Source organism: Mytilus californianus, unplaced genomic scaffold, assembly GCF_021869535.1.
Source record: "Mytilus californianus isolate M0D057914Y unplaced genomic scaffold, xbMytCali1.0.p SCAF_10, whole genome shotgun sequence".
NCBI lineage: Eukaryota > Metazoa > Mollusca > Bivalvia > Mytilida > Mytilidae > Mytilus > Mytilus californianus.
The window spans coordinates 42059103-42075649 of NW_026262582.1; the positions used below are offsets into that span (position 1 = coordinate 42059103).

The following is a 16547-nucleotide window of genomic DNA, read 5'->3' on the forward strand; positions in this document are numbered from 1 at the left end:
GGAGTAAGTATGCAAAGAGCAAATTAAAAATCAGTAGATTTGAAATTACATCATTTAACAAAATATTCTCTCTCATTAATTATGGCGATAATGCGAATACACACAAGGAAGGTTTAAGGAATACTTTCCTTACGCTAACCTAAACAGTATTTCGCTCCCTTTATGGATAACCGCCGTTACGGTATAACAGTCTATCAGTTAGTGTCAAATTGACTGTCTAAATTCTCACGGAAGTTCATTTTTATTAAAATTGATTAATTATTCATAAAATGCAAGATGTTTCATGTAAAGAATTGTGTAACTGGTAAATTCAATGTAAAGGCATGATTGTATAACTCTAATAACAAATTATTACGTTAGGAGTAAACCAATCATCATTGTAAAAATTATAGCTGGTGCATACAAACGTTTGATCATAGGGTTTATGCTTTGGATGTTTACATTTTTTGATATGTCAATACATTGTTTTCATTTTTATTTTATTTCATAAAGAATAATGCTAATTTTTCGTTGAAATACTATTTCTAACTTAAAAATTTTAAGGTTTTATACTAGTTTCCTCGCTTTAAAATTTATTTCACTTATTTTTTGTTTAAGAAAAAAATGTTACTTTTACCTTTAAAGTTTGAAGGGTTTTTCAGTTGATAAACATTTTTTTTTTAAAAGTTTTACATAAACACCACCCATTAACTTAAACAACATATATATTCAATACATTGTGTTGGCATTCGAGGAATGCATACCTGTCATAAATAAAAGCATTCCATCAAGATACCTATCAAATACTTTCAAATTATATGTTTTCATTTTTAAGTATAATAAGTATTCGCCGGAATCATAATAAAATCCAAACAGTCTTGTAAAAAATGAAAACAACACGTTATAAATTGTATGCATCCGAAGCGCTTCTCTGGATTAACTTCATCAGGAACGACCAAAGCCAAATATTTGAAAGCCAATGATATATAAGAACCGGGACAGTTAAAGTGCAACATGACCTATAAAAAATAGCCAAATCCATCTAAGGTAATCTTAGTTTCTTATAATTTTAAAATGCATTTACGGACAATTTTAGAAAGATTTGTTATAAATCATGTCAGTCCCGATGTATTGACTACTGAGCCGATGATACCCTCGGGGACTGATAGTCCACCAGTAGAGGTATTTGAAAGCCAAATATGTAAGCTTTCTGGTCGTTACAACATGTTTTTAACGTTAACATATCATGTTAAATAATTATAATGCACTTTGAACTTAAAGAAACATGCCTATATGTTTTATCTTCCAGATCATTAGCACACGACCCAAAATTTAAACTAGATTATTTTAAAAGCAACATACCAAAATTTCAAATTTCAATGTTTAAAAAAATGATAAGAAGATATATAGATAAAAATTTTGATTATATTTTTGTATATTTAACTACTAATAGTATTTATATATAACGGCATTTGTTAAAATTCAAAAATACATAAAAAATCTACTTGAAATTATATATGAAAAGATTAGAACTATTTTATCTTTAATTGTTGATTTCAACGTCTTTATACTTAAGCCGTTTTCTTTTCAAAAATGACGATTAAATGATCTAGTTTTATTAATTTTTGTATGAAATTTCATATACATGCCCACGTGGGTACGTCTGCCCACATCACAAAAACAAACGTGTTTCTCTATACAATTGTGTGCATTGAAAATACAATGAAATGTTCGAAATGTGAGATTTGATTTGATTATTATTATAATTAAGGGCAACCCGGAGAACACGATATATAGGTATGATAATTGATAATAATTATCTATTATGCTATCATGATAGGTTGTATATCACCTCAGTAAATACTATCGCTCTGAAGTTATTAGCTAATGTGATATCGATTTTTAAAGAAATAATTTTTCTGCCCCAATCAATTTATCATGTTGCTCTCCATCGAGAGATATAAAGTTGGGAAGGACTTTCTGAAGTGATACTATTCTACGATAGGCATCGTATCATTGGAAGCTATTGAACTTAGTGGTATTAATTTTAGCGTTAGCAAAATACAATATCCACATGCTATTACAAAAACATTTTAGATAAATAGATGTCTTAGAATTACAGATATTTTTTAATTCTTATTTTATATGAAAAGAAATGTGTTGACGTTTTAAAAATTAATTATTTTTTAGAACAAAGCAGTAAGAAGATTTCCTCATTAGCGCATAAATATCCATTTGAAGTAGGAGGAAGTTTAAACGATTGATTCAGTTGACAGAGATTTAACAATTGCAGCTTTACTTGACGGAAGTTGAACAAAACTGATAACACCAGCCGTAAGAAAACAAAAAAAGTATTGAAACTTTGAAAAGTGAAAAAAAAAAAAAAAAACTAAGTGTGCAAATTTTAGCTTAAATGGAATGAATTAAGTGAGCGGAATTTAAATTTTTTTGCTCAATATGAACATGTCCACTATCATACCAGAGGAATTTGCTCAAACTACGGTGAGACCTGAAAATGGAACAAACAGCACTGGACATGCTGAGCACAATGCTCACAATTCTGGTCATCCATTGATGGTAAGTTAAATTATAAGCATATACTTTTGGAAACAAATTAGAAAATTCCCAGCTGAATTCAATCACTTCTTAAAAAAGTGTGCCATATGTGGAGCAGGAGCTGCCTTCCCTTCCGGAGCACCTGAGATAACCCCGAGTTTTTGTGGTGTTCTGTTACTCAGCCTTTAGTTTTTTATAAAATGTTTTGTAGACTGCTGTTTCTCTTTTCGTCGCATTGCGCATTTTCTATGATTTTGTCCGTCTCTCTTCGACATAAGGATGTTCGCTACTCTGTTTCAAAATAACAAGCTTTTTAAAAGTCTGTTATAAATTGATAGTATATGAATAAAGGAACTAAAAAAGCAGAAAAAAATGAAGGGTCCGTGTGCTTGTTTTCGAGATATAAGTCATTGAAAATTTGGTGGGAAATAATTTTCTCTAGACTTTTCATACACTTAACATTGACAACCTTTTTCTTTGAAAAATTATGAAAAAATAACAAGGATTTTATAGCATTTTCAAATATGGCTTTTTAAACTATATGTAATAAAATTATGAAAAGAAAAGTAGGAATTAGCGGGGAAATTTTTTTAATGGCATTACATGGATAAAACCAGAGGATTCCGAATATCTGGCAAAAATTCAAAAACAAGAGGAGCGAACATCCTTAACTTCGAATATGATTCTCCCTAAGATATTTTCCGTCTGCTTAGTATATTGGTTTATATCTTCCGTTACTTGCGGTAACTTGGTAATTTCTTTTGAACTACCGTGTTTAATTGTTATATTTTAAGTAAGCAGTTTTTTGTTTATTGGACATTTTGACAAAGTGTTAATTAACTTTGTTGCCTCAATTCAGTGTTGTAATAGGATTTTTAGAAAAATGCTTATATCAATTAGTATTTAAGAAGACAAAGTCTGCACAAATTTGTAAACTGAAAAAAAGCGATTTTTGTTTTGTATACGGAATGTGCAAATTAGCGTAATTTGAAAATTGAAACAATTGTAGTTGAAAGGGAAGATGTTTTTTTTTTAATTATTACCATACCGTTAGTTAAGCGTTAATAATTTTTCCTGTGCACCGATCTTTGTAGCTTTAAATTTAAAGCTTGACTTATTGTATGAACACCTGTCTGTTTATTCAAACTGTATGTGCTGCCCTCTATATGTATTATGGTTACTTGTGTTGTTGGGTTACTGTATCATTGACGTTTACACAACCTCTCATTTTATCAACGTTAAACTGAATATACTTAAAAGTGCCAGTCTGCCTAAGAATCAGGCAGTGGTGAAAACATGACAAACAAAAACCCACTCAAGTTGACATTAATTCATGTTCAAATTGTATAATGGTGCACGAATATAACATTCGTTTCCTTTTCCTGTTCTGGTAATTCAAGATAAAATTTGGTTGAAATACACTAGAAATTAAAAATTAAGGGGAGCTAACTCCGTAATTTGCTATCATTCTAACCAAAAGCTATCTAGAGATTTCCCGAATTACCAGACACGCAGAAACAAAAGACCTACAATTTCTAACTCAGGACTTGAGGGTAACTTAAAATTAGGATGGTTAGGTCGGTGGTTTTTTTTTCGGCCATGTTTTGATTTTTTTTCAAAATTGCTTGATTCTTACAAAGACTGGCACTTAACATTCAATTCATAAAAAAAACTTTATCTGCAAAGCATGTGCTTCAGAAAGACAACTGAAGCTGATCTGTATGCGGTACCCCATCATTTTTCTATTATTTCATTAACGTTGACCGTCAACCTAAGATTCACGTTTAATCTCTATCATTTTGTATTGACCTGGTGTCACTAGCAGACGTTAATTTAACCTTAAATGTTTGATTTACATGTAAATTGAAGATAGAATTCCCTTGGCTTTTAATGATTACTGTCAGGTGACTGTAGATAGGGGAGATTGTCTAAACGTTAATAAGACATGTTGGCAAAAAGTCATGAATAGTAAAGGTTATTTCACGCCAACAAAATTTACCAAATTAATTAACTTTAGCGGTATTTTGATCTAAGGGAAACAAATGGGTTGTATCATTTAAATCATTTTAAGAATACCAATAATATCTATAGGACTAAATGGCTGGACATGAGGTGCGCTATATTGTTATAATTTGCTATGCAGCAATGGAAGCTTAGATTTTAAAATTCAACGTTAATTAAAAAAACTGTTAGATGAAAGGCTAGACAGTAGTTTCCTATTTACTTGTTAACACCCAAGGCCAACTGTTTTAAAGTGTTTTCAATCTATATTTAAGCTTCACATGTGTGTACTTTGGGGGTCTCACACGTCATATTTCTGAACATGTAAACCCCGAATGATAAATGTATAAAGACTACATTTTCGAAAATCTTAGCAAAATTTGAGTTCTTTATATCTACATATCTATTACATGCAAGAATCAATGTAGTTTTTCAACAACGGACAAAAATATGAGATTAACTATTGCGATATCAAGATATGTTGCAATCAAATACTGCTATCAGAATTTAAAATGAGAGTTTTTATTTTTGCGAAACATACCGACAATGTAATCGCCATTTTTTTACAATAATAAGAGCATCGCCGAATTTACAGTATCTTTTTGGGGTTTTTGATGTTTAAGCATGTAGGCTGCAAGCAAAAAACGTTTAAATTTGCAATATGTATGTGAAATTAAAATTGTCTTCAGTAGCATATGTTGCCGAGTTTATGTGTATTTAATACAGTGTTGTAAATATATATTTATCTAAAATTGTAAAATAAGCTTTTAAGTACTGCAACAGTTGTAAGACTCTTTAATATTCAAATTTTCACAAGATTCATAAAATTTGGATTTGGACCTCGTGAATAAAACGAATTAAGGGAAACATTTCCATATTTTTTTCTAGAATTGTGCCTTATAAGAACCTATAGTATTATTGGAACTGTATTGTTCATAAGAAAGTGAAATTTACAAAAATGTTCAGCTATCAAGTATTAAGAATTTGTTAATAAACCTAACAGTAACGTTTTGGTGTAGACTTTTGAAACCAGAATGTATTAGATTTTTAAACGGAAGTTGCACACTTTGTCCTGTGAAAGGGGGAAGGGTCCATGGCCGCAGGATATAATATTTTCTATTTTAAACTTAAACCTACCAAAAATTTGCTCATAGGAATATCATTACAATAGCAAATATTCACAGTGCGGCCAGGATCAATCGTGGTAGTTTTGCAAACGTCACTAGGTAAATTAATGCAAAATCAAATGAATCGTTATAATATCCTGGACCTCAATATTAATCTATTGAAGTCAAAACAAGTATTTATTACTAAACGAGAGACCAAGTACAATCTAAAAGCACCGAACATCTTATCTGGTTAGAATATAATAACATTGTCAACTGTAAATTTTAACACGATATTCAAAAGGAAAATGAAAGATTCACTATAAGGAAATCTGCGACGGTAGTACTTGTCCCGATAGTTTGAGTAACTATTACCGATATACAATATTTTTTGTCCTGTTGCGTCAGACATTTCCTCTTGTGCTGTCAAATTTTTACGGGAACATAATGGTAATGGATGTAACGGCGGACAGATAGCGATAAGGTGTATAGTAAATACATGTAACAGTAGTTTACCGATTTTAAAACTCGTCAATCGACGAAGAAGGCTAATCAAGGTAACAACCAAAAACAGAGAGAATCGCATGAACCCCAAAAGGACCTAAACGGGTGCGTCGACTTGGTTGGCGTCTCCTGCTATGCATGCACTACCCACCGTACAAATCAGTCAAAACGACACAATCAGGACTAGGACACCATCAGTCCTCATTTACCAATTTGTTCTGCATGAGTTGATTAGTTTACCACAGTAAGAAATCGCCGTTTCAGAGTCTAATTTAACTCATCATAAATAACAGGATTACAATTTTGTAAGCCAGACGCGCGTTTCGTCTACAAAAACTCACCAGTGACGCTTGAATGAAAAATGTTTGAAATACCAAATAAAGTACGAAGTTGAAGAGCTTCGAGGACCCAAAATTCCGAAAGGTTTGTCAAATACAGCTAAGGTAATCTATACCTGGGGTAGAAACTCCTTAGTATTATGCATTATCGGAAATATTTTCGAAAGCGTACACAAAAACTTCGTTATTTCATAAAACGTCCAAATTAATGGAATTTCAGTTGTTATTTGTAATTTTGGGTTAGGTACGAACAACGAAATTACCCATAGACTATTAGATTCTAAAACGACGAATTGCATGAAACGTATCAAATATTTCTTGCCAAAAGTAAACTAATTCTAAATACTAGTTATAAATGAAGTCAGATGATGCACGGTTTTTTTAATTTCCTTCTGCATTAATTTGATTATTTTAACATTTGCTTTGAAAGATAAAAATATTCTTAATGAGTTTCATTTTTCTTCAAATCAAAACGAAGCGAAAAATATTATTTTGTTTTTCAAAATGATATTACAGTCATGGAAGTGCATTTATATGCTATCATGGTAACATGCAGATACTACCAAAATTACACCAAGTTTCAGCTTATGATTATTTTATAAAGTGCTCTATATGGAACGCCTTTGGAAGTTAGACAGCTTCAGCACTCTAATCAAAACACCGTGAATGTGTTTGATCAGTAAAAAATGTAAAATAACAAAAATACCGAACCCCAAGGAAAATTTAAAACGGAAAGTCCTTTATCAAATGGCAAAATCAAAAGCTCAAATACATCAAACGAATGGAAAACAACTGTCATATTCCTGACTTTGTACAGTCATTTCATTATGTAGAAAATGGTGGATTGAACCTGGTTTTATAGCTAGCTAAACATCTCACTTGTATGACAGTCATATAGAATTCCATTATATTGACAACAATGTGTGAGCAAAACAGACATAATACTGTTGTTAAAATATGAGGATATCCAGAAAAATTAATAAAATGTTATTTTCATCAATGTGAACTTTTTACATGTTTTTTTTTTGTGTTCACTCTTTTAAACAAAAACTATAGATTTATAATTTAAAGACATATAGCTGTTCTTGGAAAGCCTGTTATTCATAAAATGTATCGAATTTTGTCGAAAGACATCATGTGTAAAATTGTCATCTTCGGACAAATGTTTAATTCCGACATCATAGTGAAATCAAATCCGATATTTTTCACGCTCAAGTGTCAAGATTGTATCATCGAGTTCAATTATAATACAATTTTAGGGGTCATAAAATGATTCTTATCCTTTGATTGATTGGTTGGTGTTTAACGCCACTTTCAGCACTATTTGCTATTTCGTGGCGGTCAGTTTTTATTGGTGGAGAAAGCCGGATTGACCAGGACAGAACCACCGACCCTCGGCAGGAAAACTGACCATCCACATCAATTAAGATTGGAGTTGAAGGCACCTGCAACGTACGGGGTTCGAACTCGCAAAATCACCGTTTACAGGCTAGTGATACACACTTAGCCACCGATGTCCATTTGCTTCTTTGAAAGACAGAAACCAAATAACTCATCATTGATATCTGAAAGTGATGAGTTATATAAGTTTTTTTTTTAATTTCGATTCATCCTTTCTTATATTTCATCTGAAATCCTTTTCATCAGAAAATATTTTTTTAAAGTCTTGCCAGAAATAAATGTTTTAAATTTGTTAATCTGATATGTATTGCAGATATCGTTGATTATCACACGTTTTTTTAGCATTATCATTTTTTTTTAAAGTATAAATACAATGATGTCTCTTAACGAAATGATTTTGTTTCATTTTGTATTTTTCATGCCCGAATATTCAGAAATAATTCTAATGTCTACATTTTGGCCGACTTTAAAGCAATCCTAGTACTATTTTTTACTTGCAACAAGAACCAAATTGAATTTAGTGCTTAAATGTCAAGATAAAAACTGAAATTAAGATGCACGGAAGCAATTGATACTGATAACAAAGTAAAGCATAGTAAATGACAGAATTAGAACACGTTCAAATATTATAGATTATGTTCTTTGCTTTAATTTTTCTTCGTTTTAACAATCATGCTTTAGCATCTTCATTCACTCATTCTTATTTAATTGTTGGCTTAAGCTTTATTAGAAACTTTTTGTTTCATGTAGGCCAGGAACGTCTGTTTTACAGTATCTTTTTTATGTTGTTCAGCTGATAGTGTCATTTACATTATTTGCATATACCATTGGAAGTCGACCATCAGTTACAAAAACGATACAGTACAATGTACTTTTTACTGTGGATTTTTATTGATTGGTTAATTTTTGTTTGCCTAACATCCGGTGTCAAATATTTCATGCATGTTCTGAAAAATATTATTTAACAATTAATACAATAAGAAGGTTCTGCTAGGAAGACTTAAGTGGTCGACCGGGATGAAAGGCGGAATATTTGGAATGCCTCTGGAAAATGATGATATGTTGGATAGGGCACAACTTTTGCCTTGCAACAGCCTCAGATAGTTGTTACAAAAGTTCGTTAACGTACTTAGGGCCTAGCACTCCATCTACACGCAGCATCAAATTGTAATGTCCCCATTCGGCGTGTTTATACATCTACTACTGGAACGAGAGAAGTCAAAGGGATGTTCATATTTCTATTCCCAGTAAAGTTCCTTGTGGTCGGCTTTTTACCGTAGGTAACTGGTTGACATATTTTGTATTGAACTGCTTGCGAGTGAGTCATAATTTTGCAGCGACAACATTCTACATGTCTGTTTATCAATCAAAGCAATATATAATCGTTCCTTTTTATCATGGGAAACAGTTGCGAAAAAGTACAATGTTATTATCTTTGATCTTTTATCACATGATGAAGTTTTATGTATATTTACGGCTTGCAGTAAGTGTGATACGGCGTTTGAACATAAAGCAATCAAAACGATTTACTACATACTCATTATAATTTCATGCATGGAAACAAGACTAACGAGTTCTGAATATTTTGTAAATGACTGTCACAAACGTATTTTTTAAATATAAACATTCCATTTAAATAATTGCTGTCGTGACCTATTAGAACGTTTACTTTTACAAAATACATGCAATACATTTAATAGATCAGAAAAACAAGTCATATAAGCTTTTAATAATTATTTAGTTTGCCGCTGTCCATTAAGTTCATATAAAGTAAAGATATTTTTATCAGCCTTAATTAAAAGGAAATTATCCTTGACTAAAGATAGAGACTGATTCAAGGACGAAAAACCATGATGTGTTTAATCTACAGTAATTTGATTCGGATAAAGCTATTTAACGTTGAATATATGAATAAAAAGTGTTACGGGTTGCATGTTAATGAGACCAAAACCAAAAAAAAACAAAACACATGTTGATTTTCGAGGCACAAAGGTTTGCACGTTATGCATAAGGTGGAATAGACTTGCTTATATTTTGCATTGAAAATGTTTTATGTCTTATCCGGTCGGTGCACCCGGGATCTCGGTCATTAAACTATACTCAGTACTCGGAGCATTAATTTCTACTCGAAACACCAAATCCATTATTTTGATTGGTTGATTTATGAGTCTGAGTACGATAATTGTGCTCGAAATTTTTATGACCGCAAGGCCCGGTCTCGATCATGTGGGAGTTGATTTATATCTTCCTTATAGAGTATAGAATTTCGAACAACTTTAAGCTACAGTTGCCCCTAATTTCATACGACCGCTGGTCCAAATATGACAAATATCAGGGGGACTAATCATCTGTATGAAGTTATGTGATATATCTACTATTTTTCTAAATGCCTGATATTTAAGAAAAATCTAAGATTAGTTTGTACGATGATATTGCTCGTTTCTCAAAAAGTAACCCGTGTTACGTTCTCCTTCGCTTGGCTCATCCGAAAATACAACTTTTCTAATTACTTCAAAATAAAACAACTGAACACTTGTATGGATTGAGAGACAGTTTTAATAAATACTATTATCTAGCATGTAATAGTTACATTGTAACTAATTGTGCAAAAATTGTCCAAAACATCAACACAGTCCTTGATTTGAAAATAGAACAAACTTATCTACAAAGGCATTATGATAAGTATAATCTGATTATAACCGTAAAACTCACTTTGATGTTTTCTCGACAATTAGAAAAAGGTGCCAAAAGAATTCTAAGAAGGTCTAAAACCGAGTTACTTCTTATTACGCAAGAAAAGTAAATAAAAATAATTAATAAATAAGAAATATAAATCATATCGTAATGGCTGTTATATTAAAGCATATCAATAATAAAATTATTATATCCTTTACATGATATAGATATGAGGTTTACTTGATCTGTCGAATATCAACTTCACACTGAGTGTTCGATCAATATCAACTTCACACTGAGTGATCGATCAATATCCCTTTGATTTGTCAATGTAACAATTCAACGACATCACATGAAAGCTATAACTTCTTGATTTCAGTAACTTGAAAAATGTTATTAAAAATCGAAAAGAAGAAATACGTTTATATTAAACAAGTGGTACGGACAATCTCCCTGTATCGGTGTTTTTCGTAAGTTCAAAATCGGACGTCCGTTGAAACCTACTGGAACTTAGATATATAAGAGTCTAGACGCATGCTATACATACATGTATATGATTTTACAGAAATTTCACATTCTTCCATACCACGTCAATGTTATTTAGCACTACACCTTGCTGCTGGAGGCAATTTTGAAGCAATATGCAATTTCAAGTGTTTTTGTTAAAAAAACAAAGAAAGAAAAGCATAAGATAATCTCAACCATTACGAATCGATTTGTACTTGAAAGACACTATATTTAGTTTTACTTCGATAGAACGATAGCGTTTGTTTAGAATGTTCTTATGCATTTTTAAGATGAAATCTCAAAATCATTCAAAATCTTTCAAAATTTTAGTTGTAAGCCATCTTTATGCAAGCAGAAGAAACTGTGATATTGTGAACTTTAGAAAATACTCGCGGACTTAACAATAGCCCTGTGGTGTATTGAATTCAGGAGAAGTTGGCACAGTCTTTGACTTTTTTTTTCTCCAAATAGTAGTTGTGAGTGTTTAACGTCTTACAAAGCAAATAAATTTGTTAAGTCGGACAGCTTCTTTCTCCTGGTAAATCAGATGATGAATTTGTGATAAAAGTCACTGATGATTTGGACGGTTTTATAACAAAACTTACAAGTTCTGCATTACACGTTCATGTTACACGTTACACGTTACACGTTCAGGTAACACGTTCAAGATCCACGTTACGCATTCAAGTTCTACGTTACACGTTCAAGTTCCACGTTACACATTCAGGTAAGACGTTCAAATTCCACGTTACACGTTCAAGTTCCACCTTACACGTTCAAGTTTCACGTAGTACGTTCAGGTAAGACGTTCAAGTTCCACATTACACGTCCATATTACATGTTCAAGTTCCACTTGACACGAACTGTAGTTTATATAGACATGAACTAAGTATTTTCATATAAAGTCAACAGATTCTCATGCCATAGTGACTTGTTATATCAGAGTTAATGTCTGTATTTGTCAATTGACGTCAAGAATGACAAGATTGTATGTAAATCAAATATCCATTAATTCCATACATCTAAAAAATTAAATTACATATCCCAAAGTGGCATGTATCGGATTTTACTACTAAGTCATTCCGGGTTTGGTAATGATATTATGTTACTAGGCTTCATTTTCAATACTTCCTGTCATTTTGAGTGTCATCTTTTCACTCTTCTTGTCAAAATGGAACTAAGATTTATACATTTTATAACAAAAAAATAACCATATATATTATGGAATAAATGTAAGACTTGTCGGTATTTAGTATTCAATTTCATGATATCGTTAGACGCATAGTTCCGTCTAAGTACCCTTGCTTTCAATTTGCTAACGACAAATTGATTTTTCGTATTATTCAAATTTATCGAATATACTATTTCAGTCATTCTGTCTTATCACATTAATCATTCAAACCACAACGAGCATCCGCGTTTCTTAAGAAACATAATTTAATAAATAAAAAAACGTTATACAAACAATATGAATAAATTATTAAATTACACAATACAACATTTAATATGATAGTTTACAAAAGTTCCCCGAGGGTAGCATCAGCTCAGTAGTCAGTACTTCGGTACTCATATGATTTGTATAGCATATCTTTCTTAAATTCTCCGTTGATAAATTATCAAGGTATTAAGAAACTAGCGTTCCAACTTCCTGAGGTAAAGTTGACCTTCAATGAACTAAGCTATTGTGTTTAGGTCATTTTTTAATATTTTCTTATTTGTAATATGAGTAATAAATAAAGGCAACAGTAGTATACCGCTGTTCAAAAGTCATAAATTGACTTAGAGAAAAACAAATCAGGGTTACAAACTAGAACCGAGGGAAACACATCAACTATAAGACGAAAACAACGGAACAACAGAAACACTGAACTGCAACAAAAACAAACGCCAACATACATAGAAACGAATTTTTTTATAACAACTGTCATATTCCTGACTTGGTACAGGACATTTTAAGAAAAAATGGTTGGTTGAACTTCGTTTTAAACCTGTCATTAAGCATTTTCTTATTGTTGCTTCTTCCTCGTGTTTCTGATCACAGAAGAGTTGCATTTAAAAACAATACTGTTGTCCTTAAACCTTGTATCTTAAGGTATTATCAGTTCAGTAGGCAGTACTTCGGTACTGACGTGATTTATAACAAACCTTGCTTAAACTATCCGTTTATAAATAGAAACTAAAGTTTCAACTCCCTCAGGCAAAGTTGACCTTAGATTGATTTGGCTATTATTTTAGGTCCTTTTTTAACGTATAATTGGCTTTTACATATTCGGCTATGAAAATTCATGATCAAGGTAATTCCAGAAAAGCGCGTAGGACGTAAAATATGTACACAGATTTTTTTTAAGTCTCAGGTAATAATATGATAATGCCCGACGGATTCGTTTACTGTATATTAATTACGACACATAATTAATAGTATCGAATTTTGTTGATACATAATATTAATGTATCTCTAAACGACTTTGTTAAATTAATACAGATTTGTTTTCAAGCAGTGCGATTGATGTTTCAGTGTAGAGGGTATGATTTCATAAACAGCAAACTACATTTTCAGTAGGTATTTGATATACGTAGCTGCAAGGCTACAAGTACGGTATACTATAGTTTTATTAATTGTTTCGTCATATTCTTGGTATCCTACCAATATAAATGATTAAATGTCTTAATATAGTTCGATATTTGTTGTCCGGTTTTAAGTATCTTTGAAGACTTTTTGCAACGACTGCTGGTGAACGTTTTGACCACGAGAGTATTACTAACTCAGCAGAGAATAATCCTCTTATAAAACGTTTTAATCCACGACTTCCGACACTCCAGGTGAACACGCTTCCACGAGACCACCGATGCAGTCCTTTTATGATAAATAAACTGTTCAATACTAATAGTGAGACACTTATAGCAATTATTTTGTTTTATTAATAAAGGCCTTACATTTAATTTTTCAAAATTCACAATTAGGGTTACTAGAATTGTAGAAATTTAATATTCTTGGTATAATTTCATATTCAATATCAAACGAATTTGAATTCGTAGCTGTATCAAACTGACGAAGGTATTTTAGGAGAAGTTCTCGCTGTTTATCAATTTATCGATAAAATATATATAAAAATCACACATAAGCATAATATATGTATACATTATTTTTTTATCTCTCGAAAACACAATCTACCGAACTTGAATTGTGCCTTAATCTAAATCATCATAAATGTAAGAGAAGACTGAAATATATAAATATATTGAGTGTGGGAAATCATGGGTTATAACATTTTATCAACATAAAAAATAGTTTTATTTTTCCAATGCGAAAAACCAAACCAAACCAGATGCATTTCGACAAATGCGAAATATTTCCTTCATTAATCACTTAGACTCTGCTAATTACTGAGTCGATCGATAATATTAATAAAATAAATTCTATATCTTGGATCTTGTATTTACATGAACTTTATTAGGATTGGCATTTTCTCAGAACATACTTGTCGTTTTTATATCCGGAATAACAAAAATACAGAATCATGATCTTCTTAATTCGTGTTCATTATTGTGCTTCAGACATACGTTAAACCTATTGAACGAAACCAAGACATATCTTCTTCTCCGGAAAAAAAGTTCTTGCCTCCGCACATAGAAAATATTTTGTATATTAAGGAATGATTACGCTTGTTAATTTCAGATACCAAATATAATTGTGATTTTTCTTCAAGCTATGTTTTCTAACTTTATCATATAATTTTGTTAATTGACAAAATAAAGAAGATTAAGAACGAAAACACCGTACTCCAATGACTGTCAGTAGACAAATACATAAGGAATTATCAAAATAACAATACCTAAGGGCTTGGTAAAAGAGTTCATAAGATAAAGGAGATTTCTGATCATTATTTTTTGGTGAGAAGGAGAACTTAAATAACAATATTGAGTACAAGTAACTTTTATTGTATTACAACATACATGTGTAATAATATATCATATTGGACTAGTGCAAATAAAACCTAAAATTTGTGACGTCATCAGTATCAGAAATAAAACAATTTTTCAAGCTTTGCTATACTAAAAAAGAGTTGTTGCTTGACTGTTGGTGAATTTTATACTTCGCAAGTTCGTGCAATACAAAAGTATACTCGCAACATTATTTACCAGTATTTCTGCAAAAACCCTATTTATTTGGCGCACGGATTTGCAGAATATTGAAAACTTATAATTTCAACAATTGTTTGAAAATTTCAAGTAAATTTAAAATTAATTTTTATCGTTAAATTTAATGATATAATCCGGAAAACTAGCTATAGGTACATAAAAGTCAGAAATGATGTCACAGTGACGTCAAAAAATTATGCTGGAAATGATATGTTTGAACTGAAATGGCCATTTTACACATAGCGATTTGACAAAATTGAATAGTAACCAATTTACTTACATATGAATATATTAATCTCATATTAACATCTTTGTTTAAACACGTTTAAAGAAATATCTTTTTTGGTTAGTATATAAATCATATCTTAAACCCAATGACAAGCTGTCAAATAAACTCACCATTGATACAAAATGTGGCCTTTTCAGATTTTTAATGTACAGCTAAAAGGCTGAAGTCCTAAAAAAACTATTTTGAATTTTTTTTTTATAAAATATATATAGATAAAAATATCTTGCAATCTAAAGTCTTGTGAAAATCTGAAGGATGTCTATGATATAAAGATATATAAAAAATTTTGATTTTTGAATTTAAGTACAAAAACCTTGTCTCATACCTTCTCCTTAGAGCATGTTATTTTTTAGTTTTGTTGTGTATTTAAATGCGTTTTACTCATGATGTTTTGTTTGTTTATAGTGTCTTTAAATTTGTTTCGAAAATTATAATGCGAAGATAATGTTCTACTCCTAAAGATACAAAGAAGCATAGTATTTTCACGCAGCGGCTGCAATTTCAAGCAGGTTTCATGCATTGACAGTGTTAATGCGATCATATAATAATAATAACTTATCGCTATTTTACGAATTTTTTCTTTGATCTTGCTGACTGATAATTTCCTTTCTCAGCGGAGTCGAGTGATATGAAAACGGAGTCGAGTGATATGACAATTATCGCTAGAAACTGAGGGAACACGTGCAGTTTTCAAGGAAATTAACAACGTCTTCATAGGTAAAATAGCGATAACCAGATAATCATTAGTCATCTCAACTCGATTGCTTTTCTCACTTTCGCCGTACCGGCTCAAGCGAGAAAATCAATCTCGTTGAGATAACCAACAATAATCTATAATTATCGCTTAGTATAGCTTATATCAAGGTATCCAGTGTGATTAGGCATTTCTCTACTAAAATGAGACTAAACAATTAAGAGCGGGAAAGGAAAACCTGGATCCATGAAAATGAAATATTGTCAAGCAATTAGATTGTATTGCCTGACATACTAGTAAATAGTAGAGGGAAAGGGAAGTAACCCATGCCTACAAGACATACATGGAATTTCAAT

The 16547-nt window shown here is 31.3% G+C and overlaps 1 protein-coding gene across 8 annotated transcripts in view; it reads left to right on the forward strand.

The window, feature by feature from the left end:
* The window catches only part of LOC127718149 (cardioacceleratory peptide receptor-like), a 191429-nt gene that overhangs the window by 153409 nt on the left and 21473 nt on the right, over positions 1-16547 (forward strand). For 7 of the 8 annotated variants that reach the window (XM_052224125.1, XM_052224122.1, XM_052224126.1 and 4 more), the window contains one exon: positions 2170-2556. In XM_052224125.1, coding sequence (XP_052080085.1) covers positions 2437-2556 — 120 coding nt within the window. In that variant the 5' untranslated portion in view covers positions 2170-2436. Of the gene's footprint in view, positions 1-1894; positions 2018-2169; positions 2557-16547 lie in introns of those variants that run through there. The other variant, XM_052224127.1, reaches the window with a different exon arrangement.